Genomic DNA, 17165 nt, shown 5'->3' on the forward strand with positions numbered 1-17165 from the left:
ACTCAAGCCCTCCCTTGGGCGTGCCCAGGCCCAGAGGTTGCTGAGATTTTCTTGTGTTTCCTGACACTAAACAGAACCCTGTGTCCTTCCACAGAGAAATCATTAATCCACAAACACGCACCAAAAGCCACTCGTGTGCTCGTCCTTCTGTGCCCCAGTGTGTGCAGCGTGCGGAAGATTTAGTAGAGAAAGACGATGAGCCCTGCCCTCTGGGGGGGGTGCGGTGTGTTGGTTGGGGGGAAGTTGCACCTGGGAGCTGGGGCTGAGGGTGCCCAGAGCACAGAGACTGAGCTTAGGACCATCCTCCGAGGGGAAGTGAGTTTGCCTGCAACGGCCGTACCCCTGACACTGACACAGTATTGTAAATCAAGGATGCTTCAGTAACAAAAATGAAAAATGAAGGAAGATTTTGGGTGGACCTCAAGGATGGGTGAGAATTGGCCGGATGAAAAGCGGGGGGTGGGAAGCAAGGTCACAGGTAGCTCGGCCCCTGTGCAGGGGGAGAGCTTGGCATGTTGGGGTGGGTGCAAAGAAGAGGGAGGATGGTGTGGACGGACAGAAGGTATGGCTGGAGAGCCGGAATCAGTGGATGAAGGGCCTTGTAAAATCTCATTATCTAAGAGCCTGGGAAAGAGTTTAAATGGAAGAGTCACGTGATCAGACGTGTTCTGTAGAAGCTGCAATGAAAAGATGATGGGGTCCGGATTGGACTGGCCCAGTCGTCCAGGTGAGCACTGGCAAAACTGAAGCTCTGGGGTAGGGCTCCGGGAGAGAAAGCCAGGATGTGGTCACTAACTGCTGATGGGAGATGAGAGGGGGAGTCAAAGCACACTCCTTGGCTGCTGGCCTCGGGGCGGATGGTGAGGTCATCTCCTGAGAGACGGAGGAGCGGGATTCAGTCTCAAGCCTTATGACTTTGGACGCGTTGAGAGGGAAGAGCTTTGGAGATGTCTGATGATTGGTGAGTGGTCACTCTGCAGCCAGAACCCAGGGAAGTCTCGGGTTTGAATGGGGAGGTCTAATCCAAGGTGAAGGCAGTGGGTTAGATGACTTGAGAACTGTCTTGGGCTTCCATGTGTCTTGAAAATCAACTAAAGTTTGTGGAAAACCTTGTGGGATTTTAGTCATACTTTCATTGATTTTACAATTTATCCAGAGAGATTCAACCTCTTGGTGATACTGTTTTCCATGAACATACAGGTTCTTCTCCATTTATTTAGAAATGATGTCTTTTTAAAAAATTAATTTATTTTAATTGGAGGCTGATTACTGTACAGTATTGTAGTGGTTTTTGCCATACATTGACATGAATCAGCCATGGATGTACATGTGTCCCCCATCCTGAACCCCCCTCCCACCTCCCTCCCCATCCCATCCCTCAGGGTCATCCCAGTGCACCGGCCCTGAGCACCCTGTCTCATGCAGAAATGATATCTTTTAAAGCAGTTACCATTTTCTCTAAAGATCTCTTCCTTTGTTGGATTTATCACTACTTGAAAAATTATGACTTTGTATCTAAACAGGATATTTTAAAAAATTGCGTTATCAAATTTCTTATTTCTGGAATAAAAATGGAATTGATTTTGTTATGTTGGTATTGTTGAACTCAGAAGCTTTTTTAATGATTTGTTTCTTTTCAGTGTTCTATGTTCTATCATAATTCCTAAGCATAATGACAATTTTACTTCTTCCTTTCCAACCTGCAGAGCTCTTTTGTTCTACTGTGTTGGCTAGGACTTCTGTTACAGTGTTGAGTGTTCAGTGTTGAAAGTGAGCATTCTTTATCTTATTTCTGACTTTAAATGTAATAGTTTTAGTGTTTAATCATTAAAAGTTCTGGTCACCAAGTCCAATCTGTGACTAGGTGTTTTTCCACTCACCAGCCAGCAAGTGTTCGACACCAGCTGAGTACCCTACAATTCAACTCAGTTCTAACATTATCTATCTGGAAATAGTATGGGATCCTACAGGCTAAAGCCTCAGTCCCACAAGACGGCCCTCACCCTGCAAGTTCGGGTTATCACCAACTATAGACAGACTGGGGAGCTTCCCTGGTGGCTCAGTGGTAAAGAATCCACCTGCAATGCAGGAGATGCAGGAAACACGGGTTCGATCCCTGGGTTGGGAAGATCCCCCAGAGGAGGACATGACAACCCACTCCAATATTCTTGCCTGGAGAATTCCACGGACAGAGGAGCCTAGTGGGCTACAGTCCATGGGGTCACAAAGAGTCGGACACGACTGAAGCAACTGAGCACGCACGCATATAGATTGGAGGTTCCAGAGACCCCCACCTCCTTGGGTTCAAATCACTTGCTAGCGTGGTTCTCAGAACTCAGAGAAACATTTCACTTACCAGCCTACCAGTTTGCTATAAAAGGGTGTAACTCAGGAACAGCAGATGCAAGGGATGCATATGACGTGGCTTGGGGAAGGAAGCAAGCTTCCATGCCCTTTCTGTGGGCAGCCCCTCTCCCCACCTCTTCACATGGTCACCACACTCAGAAGCTCTGAGATCGTTTCCTCTTACATTTGTCATTTTGGATTTTGAGATTCTTTAGCTAGGCTTTGGATCTCAGCAGTCTAAGTTAAGATTGTCTACTTAGAGATTATTAGCCTGGGGTCACTGTTTATTTTTGTGAATTGACTAGAGCTTCCTGTAATATAAAGTTCAGATCTCAAATCCACTTAAGGGCAGAACTTTGGCTGCAAATTCTGAGGAAAGACGATTCTTTTTTATACCTAGGGCTTAGGCCAAGACAGACCATCTTCCTTGTCGTATTTTATGAATAGTCTACCTTTTCTCCGAGGATTGAGTTACAACCACTCAGTGGCTTCATTACTGGGCTTCCCTGATGGCTCAGGAGTAAAGAATCCACCTGCCAGTGCAGGAGATGTGAGTTTAATCCCTGGTCAGGAGGATCCCCTGGAGGAGGAAATGGCAACCCATTCCAGTATTATTGTGACACCCTCAGACACACTTTGAGGGAAACTTAAAAAAAAAAAATTGGAGTATAATCGCGTTATAACACTGTGTCAGGTTCTGCTGTACAGCAAAGTGAGTCAACCATGCATATACATGCTGCTGCTGCTGCTAAGTCGCTTCAGTCGTGTGCAGCCCACCAGGCTCCCCCGTCCCTGGGATTCTCCAGGCAAGAACACTGGAGTGGGTTGCCATTTCCTTCTCCAATGCATGAAAGTGAAAAGTGAAAGTGAAGTCGCTCAGTCGTGTCCGACTCCTAGCGACTCCATGGACTGCAGCCTACCAGGCTCCTCTGCCCATGGGATTTGCCAGGCAAGAGTACTGGAGTGGGGTGCCACTGCCTTCTCAATGCATATACATATATTCTCTCTATTTTGGATTTCCTTCTCATTTAAGTCACCACAGGGCACCGAGTTCCCTGTGCTATACAGTACGTTCTTGTTAGCTATCTATTTTATATATATTATCAATATATGCAAATCCCAATCTCCCAATTCATCCCACACACCCCCTTTTCCCTTTGGCGTCCCAAATGTTTGTTCTCTATGTCTGTGTCCCTGTTTCTGCTTTGCAAATCAGATCATCTATACCATTTTTCAAGATTCCACATATATACATTAATATATGATATTTGTTTTTCTCTTTCTGACTGACTTCACTCTGTATGAGAGTCTCCAGGTTCAACCACATCTCTGCAAATGACACAATTTCATTCCTTTTTATGGCTGAGTAATACTCTGTTGCATATATGTACCACATCTTCATCCATTCCTCTGCTGATGGACACTTAGGTTGCTTGCCTGTCCTGACTGTTGTAAATAGCGCTGCAGTGAACATTGGGATGCATGTATCTTTTTGAATCATGGTTTTCTCTGGGTAGATGCCCAGGAGTGGGATCACTGGGTCATATGGTAGGTCTAGTTTTTGTTTTTTAAGGACCCTCCATACTGTTCTCCGGAGAAGGCAATGGCACCCCACTCCAGTACTGTTGCCCGGAAAATTCCACGGATTTTGGGCTTTGGGAGGTAAATGGTGTCCACCTGGTTTTTATAATCCAAAACCTGCCTTAAGATTATTAGTGTGTGCTGCTGCTGCTGCTGCTGTTTAGTCATGTCTGACTCTTTGCGACCCCATGGACTGTAACCCCCAGGGTCCTCTGTCTATGGGATTTCCCAGGCAAGAATACTGGAGTGGGTTGCCATTTCCTTCTCCAGGGGATCTTCCTGACCCAGGGATTGAACCCGGGTCTCCTGCAGTGCAGGGGGATTCTTTACTGACTGCTACCAGGGAAGCCCTAACACCTGAGAATCTGCCAGGGTTAGACTCTTCCTCTAAAAGCAGCCTGAGCTGGGATGCAGTAGGAGAATGGTGACCTGCATTTTATTTTGCATGCTTCTTTTAATTTCATGTTTTAATTATGGTTAAAAAGACACATAAAATTAATCATCTTAACCGTTTTGCAGGATACAGTTGAGTCATGTCAAAGTATATTCATAAGTGGATATACGTATAACTGAAACACTTGGCTGTACACCTGAAATTAACACAACATTGTAAATCAACTGTACTGCCATAAAAATTTTTAAAATAAAAGGTAAACTTAAAACCAGGAAAAAAAAATGTATATTCATACATTTTTGTTGTTCAGCAGCAGATCTCCAGAACTTTTTCATCTTGCAAAACGGAAACTCTGTACCCAGCAACTCCCTACCTACTCCCCACTCCAGCCCCAGGATGACCACCATTCTGTCTGTCTCTATGACTTCGGTTGCTCTCAGACATCATAAAAGTGGAATCACAGTGTATTTGTCTTTAGTGACTGGCTTACCTCACTTAGGATAAAGTGTCAAGGTTCACCTCTACTGTATAATATATAGACACCATGTTCTGCTTATCCATCCATCCATCCATGGACACTTGGGTTGCTTCTGCCTCTTGGCTATTGTGAATAATGCTGCTATGTCTTCGAGATATTGCTTTCAGTTCTTTTGGGTGTATATGCAGAAGTGGAATTGCTGGACCATATGGCAGTCCGATTTTTTTAGGGACATCTGTACTGTTTTCCCTAGCTGTTGTACTACTCTACGTTCCCGCCAAAAGTGCACAATATTTTGCATTCTTTTGCCCCTTTGTGGTTTAACATAGAACAACCCGGATACTTGGTCTTCATTTTTGACCTCCCGGTGCCATCTTGGGTCTTAGAGCCACAATCAGGGCCCGGTCATTGAGCTCTCACAAGGTGGGAAGCTGAGGGTGATGGACTGAAGATGACCTGCCCTTGACCCCCCAGACCTTCTGCCTCACTCTGTTCCCTGGCGTCCCTGGCCTTTTTCTTCCATCTCCTGAGCTGTGTGAGGTGGCGCTCCCTGGGTGTCCCGCCCCTCATCCACACATTTGTCCACTGATGCCCTGGTGGTTTCTGCCCAAACAGGTCCAACGGGCGCTCCTCCAAGCGGAGCCTTGGAGGGCAAGGCCGGCACCATTACCTCCAACGAGTGGGGCTCTCCCAACTCCCCCGAGGGGAGCAACGTCTCTGGGGGCAGCCAGGCCTTGGACAAGCCCATCGACAATGACGCGGAGGGCGTGTGGAGCCCTGACATTGAGCAGAGCTTCCAGGAGGCCCTGGCCATCTACCCACCCTGCGGTCGGCGCAAGATCATCCTGTCGGATGAAGGCAAGATGTATGGTAAGGAGGCTGTTGGGTCTGGGCAGCCGTACCCCCGTTCAGGGTCCAGTCCCGGAAATTGTTTCAGCACAGCAACCAGGTTCCCACCAAGTGATGGAGGGATGTGACTTCCTGGGACTCCTCCCAGGTGGACACTGCTTTATTCTGTCTGGACTTCCAAGGGATGGGAGGATCTTGGAGGAGGTGCCCTTGGATGGATGTGGAGGTTGGTAAGAAGGTGGTAGGGGAAGACTTGGAAAAGTGGCAGAACATCCCCCCAGGGCAGGCTGGGAAAATCCCTCCCGCCATCCCCCAGGCAAATGCCTAATCTTCTCCTAGCTTCCCACCTTGACTGTGAAGGGTGTTAGGAAGATGTCCTTGCTCATCTTCTCCCTCCCTCCCTCCCCCAGGCAGGAGTCTGTTGTGTACCAGGTAGGGTGGGGCAGATCTTTGCCCTGCTAGATGAGGGTGGTGGGGATGGTGAGCATACATGTAACGGGGAAGATGGAGTGTCCCCAGAGAGGACAGTGATCAGGAAGGCTAGGTCTTCCTGAGCCATTAAGATTGGGAACATGAACATGCTCAGTGTCCAGCAGCCGGTGGACTGAGCCATTCGCCTGGGGCTGTGTTGCCTTCTGTGACTGTGTTTTGTTTTTTAAACTTTTCATGTTAGATTGGCGTATAGCTGATTAACACTGTTGTGATGGTTTCAGTGCACAGCATAGTGACTCAGCCGTACATATACATGTATCCATTCTCCCCAAACTCCGCTCCCATCCAGGCTCTGTGTTGATTTTTGGGTGGGAGATACGGTATCTGGGGAAGCAAGTTCAGTTCAGTTCAGTTGCTCAGTCGTGTCCGACTCTTTGTGACCCCATGGACTGCAGCACACCAGGCCTCCTTGTCCATCATCAGCTCCTGGAGCTCGCTCAGACTCATGCCCATCGAGTCAGTGATGCCATCAACCATCCTCATCCTCTGTTGTCCCCTTCTCCTCCCACCTTCAGTCTTTCCCAGCATCAGGGTCTTTTCAAATGAGTCAGCTCTTCCCATCATGTGGCCAAACTATTGGAGTTTCAGCTTCAGCATCAGTCCTTCCAATGAATATTCAGGACTGATTTCCTTTAGGATGGACTGGTTGGATCTCCTTGCAGTCCAAGGGACTCTCAAGAGTCTTCTTCAACACCACAGTTCAAAAGCATCAATTCTTCGGCACTCAGCTTTCTTTATAGTCCAACTCTCACATCCATCCATGACTACTGGAAAAACCATAGCCTTGAAGGAAGGCTTTGGGGAAGCAGAGCAAATAGTAACAGCTGTTGGGAGGCTCAGCTCAGCCATTGGAAACTCCCCCAGGACACCCAGCTTGAGACATGGGTCTTGGGCAGGCAAGGGAGTCTCTGTGACTGACAGAAGCCTTCCAGCTCCCGTGCTGTGATTCCCAGGAAAGGAGGTGCTTCAGGGTGCTGCTCCCAGGGTCGCCCTCTGCCCTGAATGAGATGGCTCCAAGCCAGATGCCCTCCCCCCAGCACAGATGCTTCATCAACTGTGAGGGGGCCTTGGGGGCTGACTCAACTCATCTCCTAGGCCTGCTGTAAGAAATCGCCACAAATTTAAGGGGTGCCTTAGACAAAGAAATGTATCCTCTGGAGGGTCAGGAGGCCAGAAGTCTGAACCCAAGGGGGTCTGTGGGGTTGGATGTGTTCTGTGCCTCCCTCCTGGCTTCTGGTGGCAGCTGGCAGCCCTGGTGCCCTTGGCTTGTGGCCACATCACTCTCGTCTCTGACCCTGTTGTCACATGGCTGTCCTCTCCGAAACTCTGTTTGTTCTCCTCTTATCAGGACACCAGACATCGGGGGCCCACCTTAATCCAATATGTGCCCAGACTCCTCTGCCCATGGGATTTCCCAGGCAAGAATACTGGAGTGGGTTGCCATCTCCTCCTCCAGGGGATCTTCCTGACCCAGGGATCAAACCTGCGTCTTCTGTGTCTCCTGCATTGGCAGGTGGATTCTTTACCACTGAGCCCCCAGGGAAGCCCTATATTCAATATGCCCTCATCTTAACTAATTATGTCTGTCAAGACCCTGCTTCTTGATGAGGTCATGTGCTGAGGCTCTGGGTGGACATGAATGTTGGGGGGATACTGTTCAACTCAATTCAAGTGACCAAACCCAAAGCCTCTGGCTCACTGGCCCGGGGTGCCGCGGAGCCACACAGCCCTACCTCCTTTACCCTTCACCTGCACCTCACCTGTGAGGACAAAGGACTCCTTCTCCCCTGCTTGTTGGGGAAGCAAGGTCCTTTCTGGACCCCGGGTGTGCTCCTCGGTCAGCGGTTAAAGCTGCTCATCCCTCCTCACTGGCCCCTCCGCCGTGGCTCTACTCAGGCCCTGTGTCAGCCGCTGGGCCGCCCTGCCTGACCTCTGTTCTGGTGGCTGCTTCTCACTTCTGGTCCCTGCAGAGGCTCCGTGGAGGAGGCAGCACTGTGCGTGGAGCATCCGTGGTCCAGGTGGGGCTGCTTCATGGAGGCTTTGCCCACGGAGCTGGGGAGGAAGTGTCTCTGGTAGCCGGGGTGCTTCCCGCTGCTCAGGTGGAGAGTGGGGTGCCTGCGGGTCACGAGCTGAGGGATGAGGGTGAGAAGAGGGCAGGGCGTGCAGGGAGGGGCAGGTGGGTGGCTGCAGAGCTGGCAGGTCCCTGGTGGGACTGTGATGGGTTCTTGGGCACCTGGCAGGATTCCTCTTCCTGCTTTCAAGGGACAGAGGGCTTGGCAAACACAGGCGGGCAGAGGCGCTCAGCGTGGGGAGGAAGCTGAGGTCACTGCCATGTGGGGAAGACCCCAAGGGACTGCAAACCGTGGAGAGCCAGCGGACAGTGTTTGAGGGCCGCTGTGGACCGGCTGTTCCTTTGTGTATCGTGGTAAAGTATATGGAACATCAAATTGACGGTTATAACCATTTTTCAGCATGCAGTTCAGTGAAATTAAGTACATTCACACGGTGTGTGACCATCCCCACCATCCATCTCTAGAATTTTCTCATCCTCCCAGACTGAAACTCTGTCCTCCTTGAACACTCACCTGCCACTCCCCCCCACCCCCAGCCCCTGGCCGCTGGTACCTGCCATCCACTTTCTGCCTCGGTGGCTGTGACTCCTCTATGGCCCTCACGTAAGTGGGATCACACAGTGCTTGTCTTCCTGTGTCCGGCTTGTTTCAGTGACCGTCGTGTCCTCAAGATTCCTCCACGTCATATGTAGTGGGTGTCAGAACCTCCTTCCTTTTGAAGACTGAGTCACGTTCTGTCATATGGATGGACCCCGTAGTGCATAGCTGTTTACTCAGTTGATGGACGTTTGGGTAAACGCTTCATTTTTTTCAGTCGTTCACTTCCGTTCGGAAGCACGCCAGGCTTCCCATCCATCACCAACTCCTGGAGTTTACCCAAACTCAACTCCATTGAGTTGGTGATGCCATCCAACCATCTTATCCTCTGTCATCCCCTTTCTCCTCCTGCCCTCAATCCTTCCCAGCATCAGTGTCTTTTCAAATGAGTCAGTTCTTCACATCAGGTGGCCAAAATATTGGAGTTTCAGCTTCAGCATCAGTCCTTCCAATGAATATTCAGGACTGATTTCCTTTAGGACGGACTGGTTGGATCTCCTTGCAGTCCAAGGGATTCTCAAGAGTCTTCTCCAACACCACAGTTCAAAAGCATCAATTCTTTAGTGCTCAGCTTTCTTTATAGTCCAACTCTAACATCCATACATGACCACTGGAAAAACCATAGCCTCGACCAGACTGACAGTCGTTATGGGTGGCTATTTCTATCTGTATTCACGTAGAGAGATGTGGGGGTTGGGGGACTTGAGCTTAGTCCCCTGGCAATGCGACTGAGGCAGGGTTTGGGAAAGGCAGGCACACTTTCGGCAGGCCCGGGGGTGGAATTCTCTTTGGCAGGAGGGCAGCCGATGGGTGGGGGAAGAGAGGTGAAGGCGGCATCTGGCCCACAGTGCGGGTCTTGCTGGAGTCCTTGGTGGCCCTCCTTCCCGTGTGCCCAGAGATAGAGAGGGGCTGAGGGTGGGGGGGTCACCCAGGAGGAGCAAGAGAGGGGTGGGGGGGCCATCCAGGAGGAGGAAGAGAGGAGATGGGCCTAGGAGGCCAGAGTCTCATCGCGACCGTCTTTGGTGGGGAGGGGTGAGTAGGGAGGGGTTACAGCCTCTGTAGATGCAGAGAGAGAAGCTCAGAGGCTGAGTCCCCGAGTCGCTCAGGTAGTAAGTGGGGGCTGAGGGGGGTTGCTCAGCACTCCCTGTCATCCCAAGTGGCCCCGGTGAGCTCTTTGAAGCCAGTTCAGCTCCCGCTTGGCCCTGGCTCAGGTGGGTCAGGCTCTGGGCAGGGGGACCGGAGGGGGGGCCTTCACCCCTCCCTGCAGAGTCTGGTGACCGACCCAGCCCCCACAGCACCTGTCCTCCTCGGGTACACATCCTGCCCGGGGCCCAGACGCTGGCTTCTCCCAGCTCTCCGTCTCCTCTTACAGGCGCGGGGGCTGAGCCAAGGCGGGGCCTCACCGGGGAGTGGACAGGGCTCTCTGCCCAAGCGAGTGGCCCAGCTGGGGGGTATATATAACTCTGAGCTCAGGCCTGGGCGTGGGATGGGCCCCAGGCCCAGGGGGAGGGGGAGAGGGATCTGCTGCCAAGCTGACTCAGACCTCGGGCTGCTCACCACCCTCTTTGGCTCCTGGACCCACTCTTGCCACCCTCTGTGCCCCCGCCCGACCTGAGCCCTGGGCACCCTGGAGGGCTCCTCCCCTCCCCCGCTAACCCCCGACCCTGCATCCAGAGGCCTCAACCTCGCTTCCAGGTGAGCAGCTGACTTCTCAGGCAGGAAGAGCAAAATGCCCAGAGGAATATCCGAGACTTGGAGTCTCTGAGGATGGGGGTTCAGGCCTGCCCCCAGCCCAGCCCACCGCACACCCAGAGCAGGGCTACCGATTAGGGTCAGACAGACATGCAGGTGACACTTGGGTGCAGGGACCTGTCTATGCCAAGCCTCCCCTGGGCCGGGGCTCCCCTTCCCCAGCTCACAGCAGCCTTTGTTTTTGCCCCGTCATGGTGTGACCCTCACCCTGGCGCTGCTGGTCACTCTGACCTCCTTGCCCAGCCTGGCTCTGGCCCTGTGGGCAGGTGGCGGGAGGTGAGTCTGGCCCCAGTGGCCTCACTCTCCCTCTGCTGCTGTCTTGCTCCTGTCCTTCCTTCTCTGTGCCCAGCAGGCCCCTTGCCTTCTTGGACTCTGCTCTGAATCTCCCAAGTGTCTGCCCTCCCCCCCACCCCTCTTTCTCCCGGGTCTCCCTGGGTGCCTTGTGGCCTGTTAGCTGTCGGGTGGTTCTTATCCAGCACCTGCCTCTTATCCAGGACGAGGCCGGGCTGGGGCCATGGTCTCTGTTCTCTCCAGCTTCATGGTTGGGGGAGATGCTGGAGGAACATCTTTTTAAAGAAAATGGATGGCACTTATGTTGGGTAGAGGAGTCAGCCTGGGGCTGGCTTACCTTGGGAGCTTTCTGGGAGGAAGTGGAGCTTGGCTGGGTGGAGGAGGGCTGAAGGGAGTGATCCTTGGCCCAGAGGTGGAGACTAGCCGTGTGGGTTTGGGGGTTCCCCTGGGGATCTGGGCAAAGCACTGTGATCCGGGCCCATCTGAGATGCATGCATGCTAAGTTGCTTTAGCTGTGTCTGACTCTTTGAGACTCACCAGGCTCCTCTGTCCATGGGATTCTCCAGGTAAGAATACTGGAGTGGGTGACCATGCCCTCCTCCAGGGCATCTTACCCACTCAGGGATGAACCTGCGTCTCGTAGGTCTCCTGCATTGGCGGGCGGGTTCTTTACTATTAGCGCCACCTGGGAAGCCCTCATAAGAGGTGAATCACTAGCTTGCAAGAGGCAGAGCACGGGCTGGACCTGGGTGGGGCTCTGGTCACTGCAGGGACGGCACAGGTCAGGAGGCCTCAGTCCACTTCTGCCCGCATCCTTGTGATCTTGGACCCTCCGCCGCCCTGTGCGGTGCGTCTCCCTCATCCGGCCTGGGGCCTTGGCCTCCTGTGTCTGGAGGCTTGACGATGGGCACCTCTGCCCACATCCACTCTGTCCAGGGGCCTCTCCTCAGCTTCAGTTTCCCTATTTGAGAAATGGGGAGAGTAATAATACTACCTTTGGGGGGGTTAGTTTTATTTATTACTCATATATTTTCATTTTATTGCTCATATATTACACATATACTCACATTACTCATGTGAACAGCCAACTTATCATATATTTTATTGTGGGAAAATACACAGAACTTAACATGTACCATTCTGACCCTTTTTAAGTGCGTAGCTCAGCGGCATTAAGCACATGCACGGTGTCAGGCAACCAACCTCACGGACATCTCCAGAACTTTTTCCTTCTTCCCAACAGAAACTGTACCCATTAAATAGTAACTCCCGTTCCTCCCTCCCCCCAGGCCCTGATGGCCTTTAATCTCTTTTCTGTCCTGATGAATTTGCCTATTCTGGGTACAGCTATGACAAACCTAGGCAGTGTATTAAAAACAGAGCTATCACTTTGCCAACCAAGATCTGCAGAGTCAAAGCTATGGTTTTCCCAGTAGTCAGGTGTGGATGCGAGAGTTGGACCATAAAGAGAGCTGAGTGCTGAAGAATTGATGCTTTCAAACTGTGGTGCTGGAGAAGACTCTTGAGAGTCCCTTGGACAGCAAAGACATCAAACTTGTCAATCCTAAAGGAAACCCACCCTGAATATTCATTGGAAGGACTGACGCTGAACCTGAAGCTCCAATACTTTCGCTGCCTGATGCAAAGAGCCAACTTATTAGAAAAGACCCTGATGCTGGGAAAGATTGAGGGCAGGAGGAGAAGGGGGTGACATAGAGATAAGATGGTTGGATGGCATCACTGACTCAATGGACATGAGTTTGAGCAAACTCCAAGAGATAATGAAGGACAGGGAAGCCTGTCTACGGAGTTGCAAGTTGGACATGACCTAGTGACTAAACAATAGCAACAACATTTTGGGTACCTCACAGTAGTGAGTGAATCATACAGTCCTTGCCTTTCTGTGTCTCACGTATTTCTTTCAGGACAGTACCTTCAAGGTTCATCCATGTTGCAGCCTGGGTCAGAACTTCGTTCTTTTTTTTTTTTTTTAATTGCTGAATAATTCCATTGAATTCCATTGTATGGCTGGACCACATCTTATTGATCCATTTAAGCTATTAATTTCTGTGTGGGTATTTCTGCCTTCCGGATATTGTGAATAGTGTACACATGGGTGTACAGATAGCTCTTTAAGACCCACTTTCAGTTATTCGGGGTGTGTACCTAGAGATGGAATTGCTGGATCGTATGCTGATTGTTTAACTTTTTGAGGAGCTACCAGACTATCTCCCACAGTGGCTGCACCAGTTTACATTCTACCAGCAATGTACAAGTGTTTCAATTTCTTCACATCCTTGGCAATACTTATTTTTCGTTTTTCCCCAATAGCCATTCTAGCAGGTGTGAGGTGGTATTTCATGGTTTCATTTGCATTTCCCTAAGGTTAACGATGTTCAGCACCTTTTCACGCTCTTGTTGAAAGAAGGCACGGTCTTTGGTGTCACTGCCGGGCCTAGAGGTGCCCAGTGAACAACGTGGGCTGCAGCACTTGAGGGGGGACCCCTTCCCTGCCTTGGAGGAGCTCAGATGACTTGAGCCCAGGGAGCCACAGAGCCTGTGCACCAGGCCTGGAGGCAGGAGTGGGCATGCCCACCTGGCGGTGGCCTTGAAGATGGGGTTGGATTTCACCAGAAGTCCCAGAGCCCTCCAGGGACAATGGTGGTGACAGCTCGGACGTCAGGCCTGAAAAGTGTCTTCTCCACAAATAGCCTTCTCCTCCAGCTGCAGGTGTTTATAGCTTCAGTTGACCCCTGGCCAGAGCAGCCCCCAGGCCAGGCCATGTGCATGGCGGTGGGGAGGGGCTGGCCTCCTCCGCAGCCACCCCGTGCAAGAGTGAAATGTCAGCTCCTCTAACGAGCTCCCTCCCTGTGAGGACTCTGCTGAATATCTCCCTTTGCTTCATGCCCTTTTCAACTTTGAAAACTAGTTTTCAGTTCAGTTCAGTCGCTCAGTCGTGTCCGACTCTTTGCCACCCCATGGACTGCAGCACGCCAGGCTTCCCTGTCCATCACCAACTCCCAGAGCTTGCTCAAATTCATGTCCATCGAGTCGGCGATGTCATCCAACCATCTCATTCTCTGTCATCCCCTTCTCCCATCCTCAGTCTTTCCAAGCATCAGGGTTTTTCCAGTGAGCCAGTTCTTCACATCAGGTAGCCAAAGTATTGGAGTTTCAGCTTCAGTATCAGTCCTTCCAGTGCATACTCAGGACTGATTTCCTTTATGATGGACTGGTTTGATCTCCTTGCTGTCCAAGGGGCTCTCAAGAGTCTTCTCCAGCACTACAGTTCAAAAGCATCAACTCTTCAGCATGTAGCATTCTTTACGGTCCAACTCTCACATCCATACATGACTCCTGGAAAAACCATAGCTTTGACTAGAAAACTAGTTCTAACAGGACTGTATTATCAATATTAGCAAAAACAACTGTCTTTCCGACCTTTCTTAATGGACATAAACTTTGAACATGTTTATGGCCCGGGGGAGGCCTGGTGCAGGGAGGGGATGAGACACACAAGAGACCTGTCCCAGATAGGATTTGCAAATGGGATAAAGGTTCATGTGTGGCTCACGTGTGACTGAGGAAGAGCCTGGGGTGACTGGCAGAACACGTGTGACTCCGGCTGTGGGCTTCAGAGTAGGGGGTGGTCACTTGGTGTGGCCGCTGCATTGGGAGCAGCCCACCTTTAGCCCGAGGGTCAATCCCTATGGCCGTCTTCGCCCATGGATGATGGGATCATGGGTGTGAGCTGGGTGGGGGCTTTGGGCACATGTTCTCTGACACATGGGCCACCTTCTGGTGGGGTGTCCTTTCCAGCCCCACCCAGACTCTCTTCTGGGGTTGGCCAAGGTCACTGCCAGACTGCAATGCCCAGCTGCCCAGCTGGCCTCCACGTGGTCCAAGCTGGCCTCCTGCTGCCCCAGTCTGTGATCTCAGCCCCTGGAGGGGGTTTGCATCTGGGGGCAGAGCTGGGACAGGGTGCAGGTCTCTTGTCTTCCCACCAGCTCATCTGGATTCCTACTACATTCCCTCTGCCGTTGCTTTTCTCCGCTGCCTTCTCTGTGGCTTCGCAGCTCTGCACACTCCCTGTCTCCCTCTGCTGCCCAGGCTCCGGGGTCCTCCTGGCTTCCCATAAGCTCAGGCACGTTGGCTCCCACACCTCTGGGGGCCACTGTCCAGGAGAGAGTGTAAGCAGCGGGCCGGGCTCTTGGTCCAAATAGTTGGCTGTCCCTGCAGGACCTGGGCAGGGTCAGGGCAAGGGACAGTGAGCCATCACTAAGGACTTACTTCACGCAGAGGCCTGGGGTGGTGGTGGGGGAACTGGTTCAGAGAGGTGGAGTAGAATGGTCTTGGGCAACTCCCAGACCATCCGTGGGGAAAAGGAGCCATTGTGAAGCCCTGGGTGTGGCCTTAGAAAACGGATGTTCCATGGCCCTGGGTCAGTAATAAACCATGTGACTTTGAATAAATCACGTCCCCTCTCTGGGCCTTAGTTTCTTCTCACTTAGGCTACACAGGACCCCTGGGGCCACCTGGTCGGTCCTTTCACTCTCATGTTAAAGAGAAGTTAAGAGAGAGGCTCTAGGGACTTCGCTGTGTGGTCCAGTGAATAGGACTCCCTGCTCCTAATGTAGTGGATGCAGGTTCGATCCCTGGTCGGGGAGCTAAGATCTCGCATGCTGCATGGTGTGGCCAAAACAAAACAAAACAGAGAGGCAGAGAGAACCAGACTGCCTGGATCTGAATCTCAACCACTTGCTGGTCTCCGACGTAAACAAGCTTGTAAACCTCTCTGTACCTCGATCTCCCTGCGGCTGGAATGGGAGATAGAACAGCTGCTACAGGAGGGCAAAAGTGTGAACGCGTACAGAGCAGTTACCGTCTTCACTCTGTATTTGTACAGATGCCTGTTTGCTCCACAAGTGTTCATTACTATTACTATTATCACAAGCGTGAAAGAAACTGCAGCAGTTCCCTATGTCTGTATGAAGTCTGGAGTCTGGATCAGATGCCAGCTGGTCTGGAGGCAGTAGAACGGCCGGGTTGACCTCGGGAGATCCTCAGGGTGCAGGAAGAAAGCTGCTTGTCCCCCTCGGCTCCAGACACCCAGAGAAACCTGGGGCTCCACCGCCACCCCACGATCCTCCACTGCTGACCAGCACAAGGGCCCTGGCTGCGGTATGGTCTGAGAGGGGCCGGCCAGGGAGAGGAGGGCGAATCACCCCGGAAGGAGAGAAGCACAACTTGAAAACCACAAAGACAGCCGAGCCAGCCTTGGATCCCTGGGTCTGGCTCCTCTGGCCCTACTGCTGGCCCAGGGCCAGGAGGCCTGTCTGGAGGCAGAGCTCCTGGACCCTGTAGCAGAGACACAGGTGGTTCTAGAGCTGGGTAGGGCTCTGTCTTTAGGACCTGGGGGGGTCTCTGTGATGTGGGGAGAAACAGTCTCAGCCAGGGGTGGGCAGGAGCCTCCTGGCTGCTGTTTAACAGGGCTTCCCAAGTGATTCAGTGGTAGAGGATCCACCTGTCATGCAGGAGACGCAAGTTCGATCTCTGGGTTGGGAAGATTCCCTGGAGGAGGGCATGGCAACCCACTCCAGTATTCTTGCCTGGGAAATCCCATGGACAGAGGAGCCTGGTGGGCTGCAGTCTGTGGGGTCACACAGAGTCGGACACGACTGAGCACACACAGCAGTGAAGGATGTTCCACTTTGTCCAGGCCAGGAGGCCCTCCCAGGCTGGGAGTGGCCTCCTGCAGTTGGAGCACCTTCTTTGCCAGGCCCTGAGCCACTTCCAAGTGGCTGAGCCAGGACTCGAACCCAGGCGTTAACCCTGCATCTGCTGGTGCCCACCTGGGTGAGATGCTCCATCTGCCTGCACTTCTCTGGGCCAGGTGCATTTCCAGTGAAGTCAGTGAGGCTCACGCTTCAGGGCCCTCACCTGCCTGGGCCCCTTCCAGGGGCCTAAACCTTTAATTTATTTATGTTTAAAATTCCTTTTATTTATTTGGCCGCACTGTGTGGCTTGCAAGATCTTAATTCCCCAACCAGGGATTGAACCTGGGCCCTAGCAGTGAAGAGTCGACTCATTGGAAAAGTCCCTGATGCCGGGAGAGATTGAAGGTGAGAGGAGAAGGGGGTGACAGAGGATGAGGTGGTTGGATGACATCACCGACTCGATGGACCTGAGTTTGAGCAAACTCAGGGAGACAGTGAAGGACAGGGAAGCCTGGCGAGCGGCAGTCCATGGAGTTGCAAAGAGTCGAACACCACTGAGCGACTGAACAACAGCAGCTGTCAGTGAAAGCACGGAG

The 17165-nt window shown here is 52.0% G+C and overlaps 1 protein-coding gene across 4 annotated transcripts in view; it reads left to right on the plus strand.

The window, feature by feature from the left end:
* Positions 1 to 17165, plus strand: part of TEAD4 (TEA domain transcription factor 4) — a 66494-nt gene that overhangs the window by 24044 nt on the left and 25285 nt on the right. For 3 of the 4 annotated variants that reach the window (XM_027541039.1, XM_027541036.1, XM_027541037.1), the window contains one exon: positions 5415 to 5669. The exons of the other annotated variant lie outside the window; for it this stretch is intronic. In XM_027541039.1, coding sequence (XP_027396840.1) covers positions 5415 to 5669 — 255 coding nt within the window. The remainder of the gene's footprint in view (positions 1 to 5414; positions 5670 to 17165) is intronic. 4 annotated transcript variants of the gene reach the window in all.

Source organism: Bos indicus x Bos taurus, chromosome 5, assembly GCF_003369695.1.
Source record: "Bos indicus x Bos taurus breed Angus x Brahman F1 hybrid chromosome 5, Bos_hybrid_MaternalHap_v2.0, whole genome shotgun sequence".
NCBI lineage: Eukaryota > Metazoa > Chordata > Mammalia > Artiodactyla > Bovidae > Bos > Bos indicus x Bos taurus.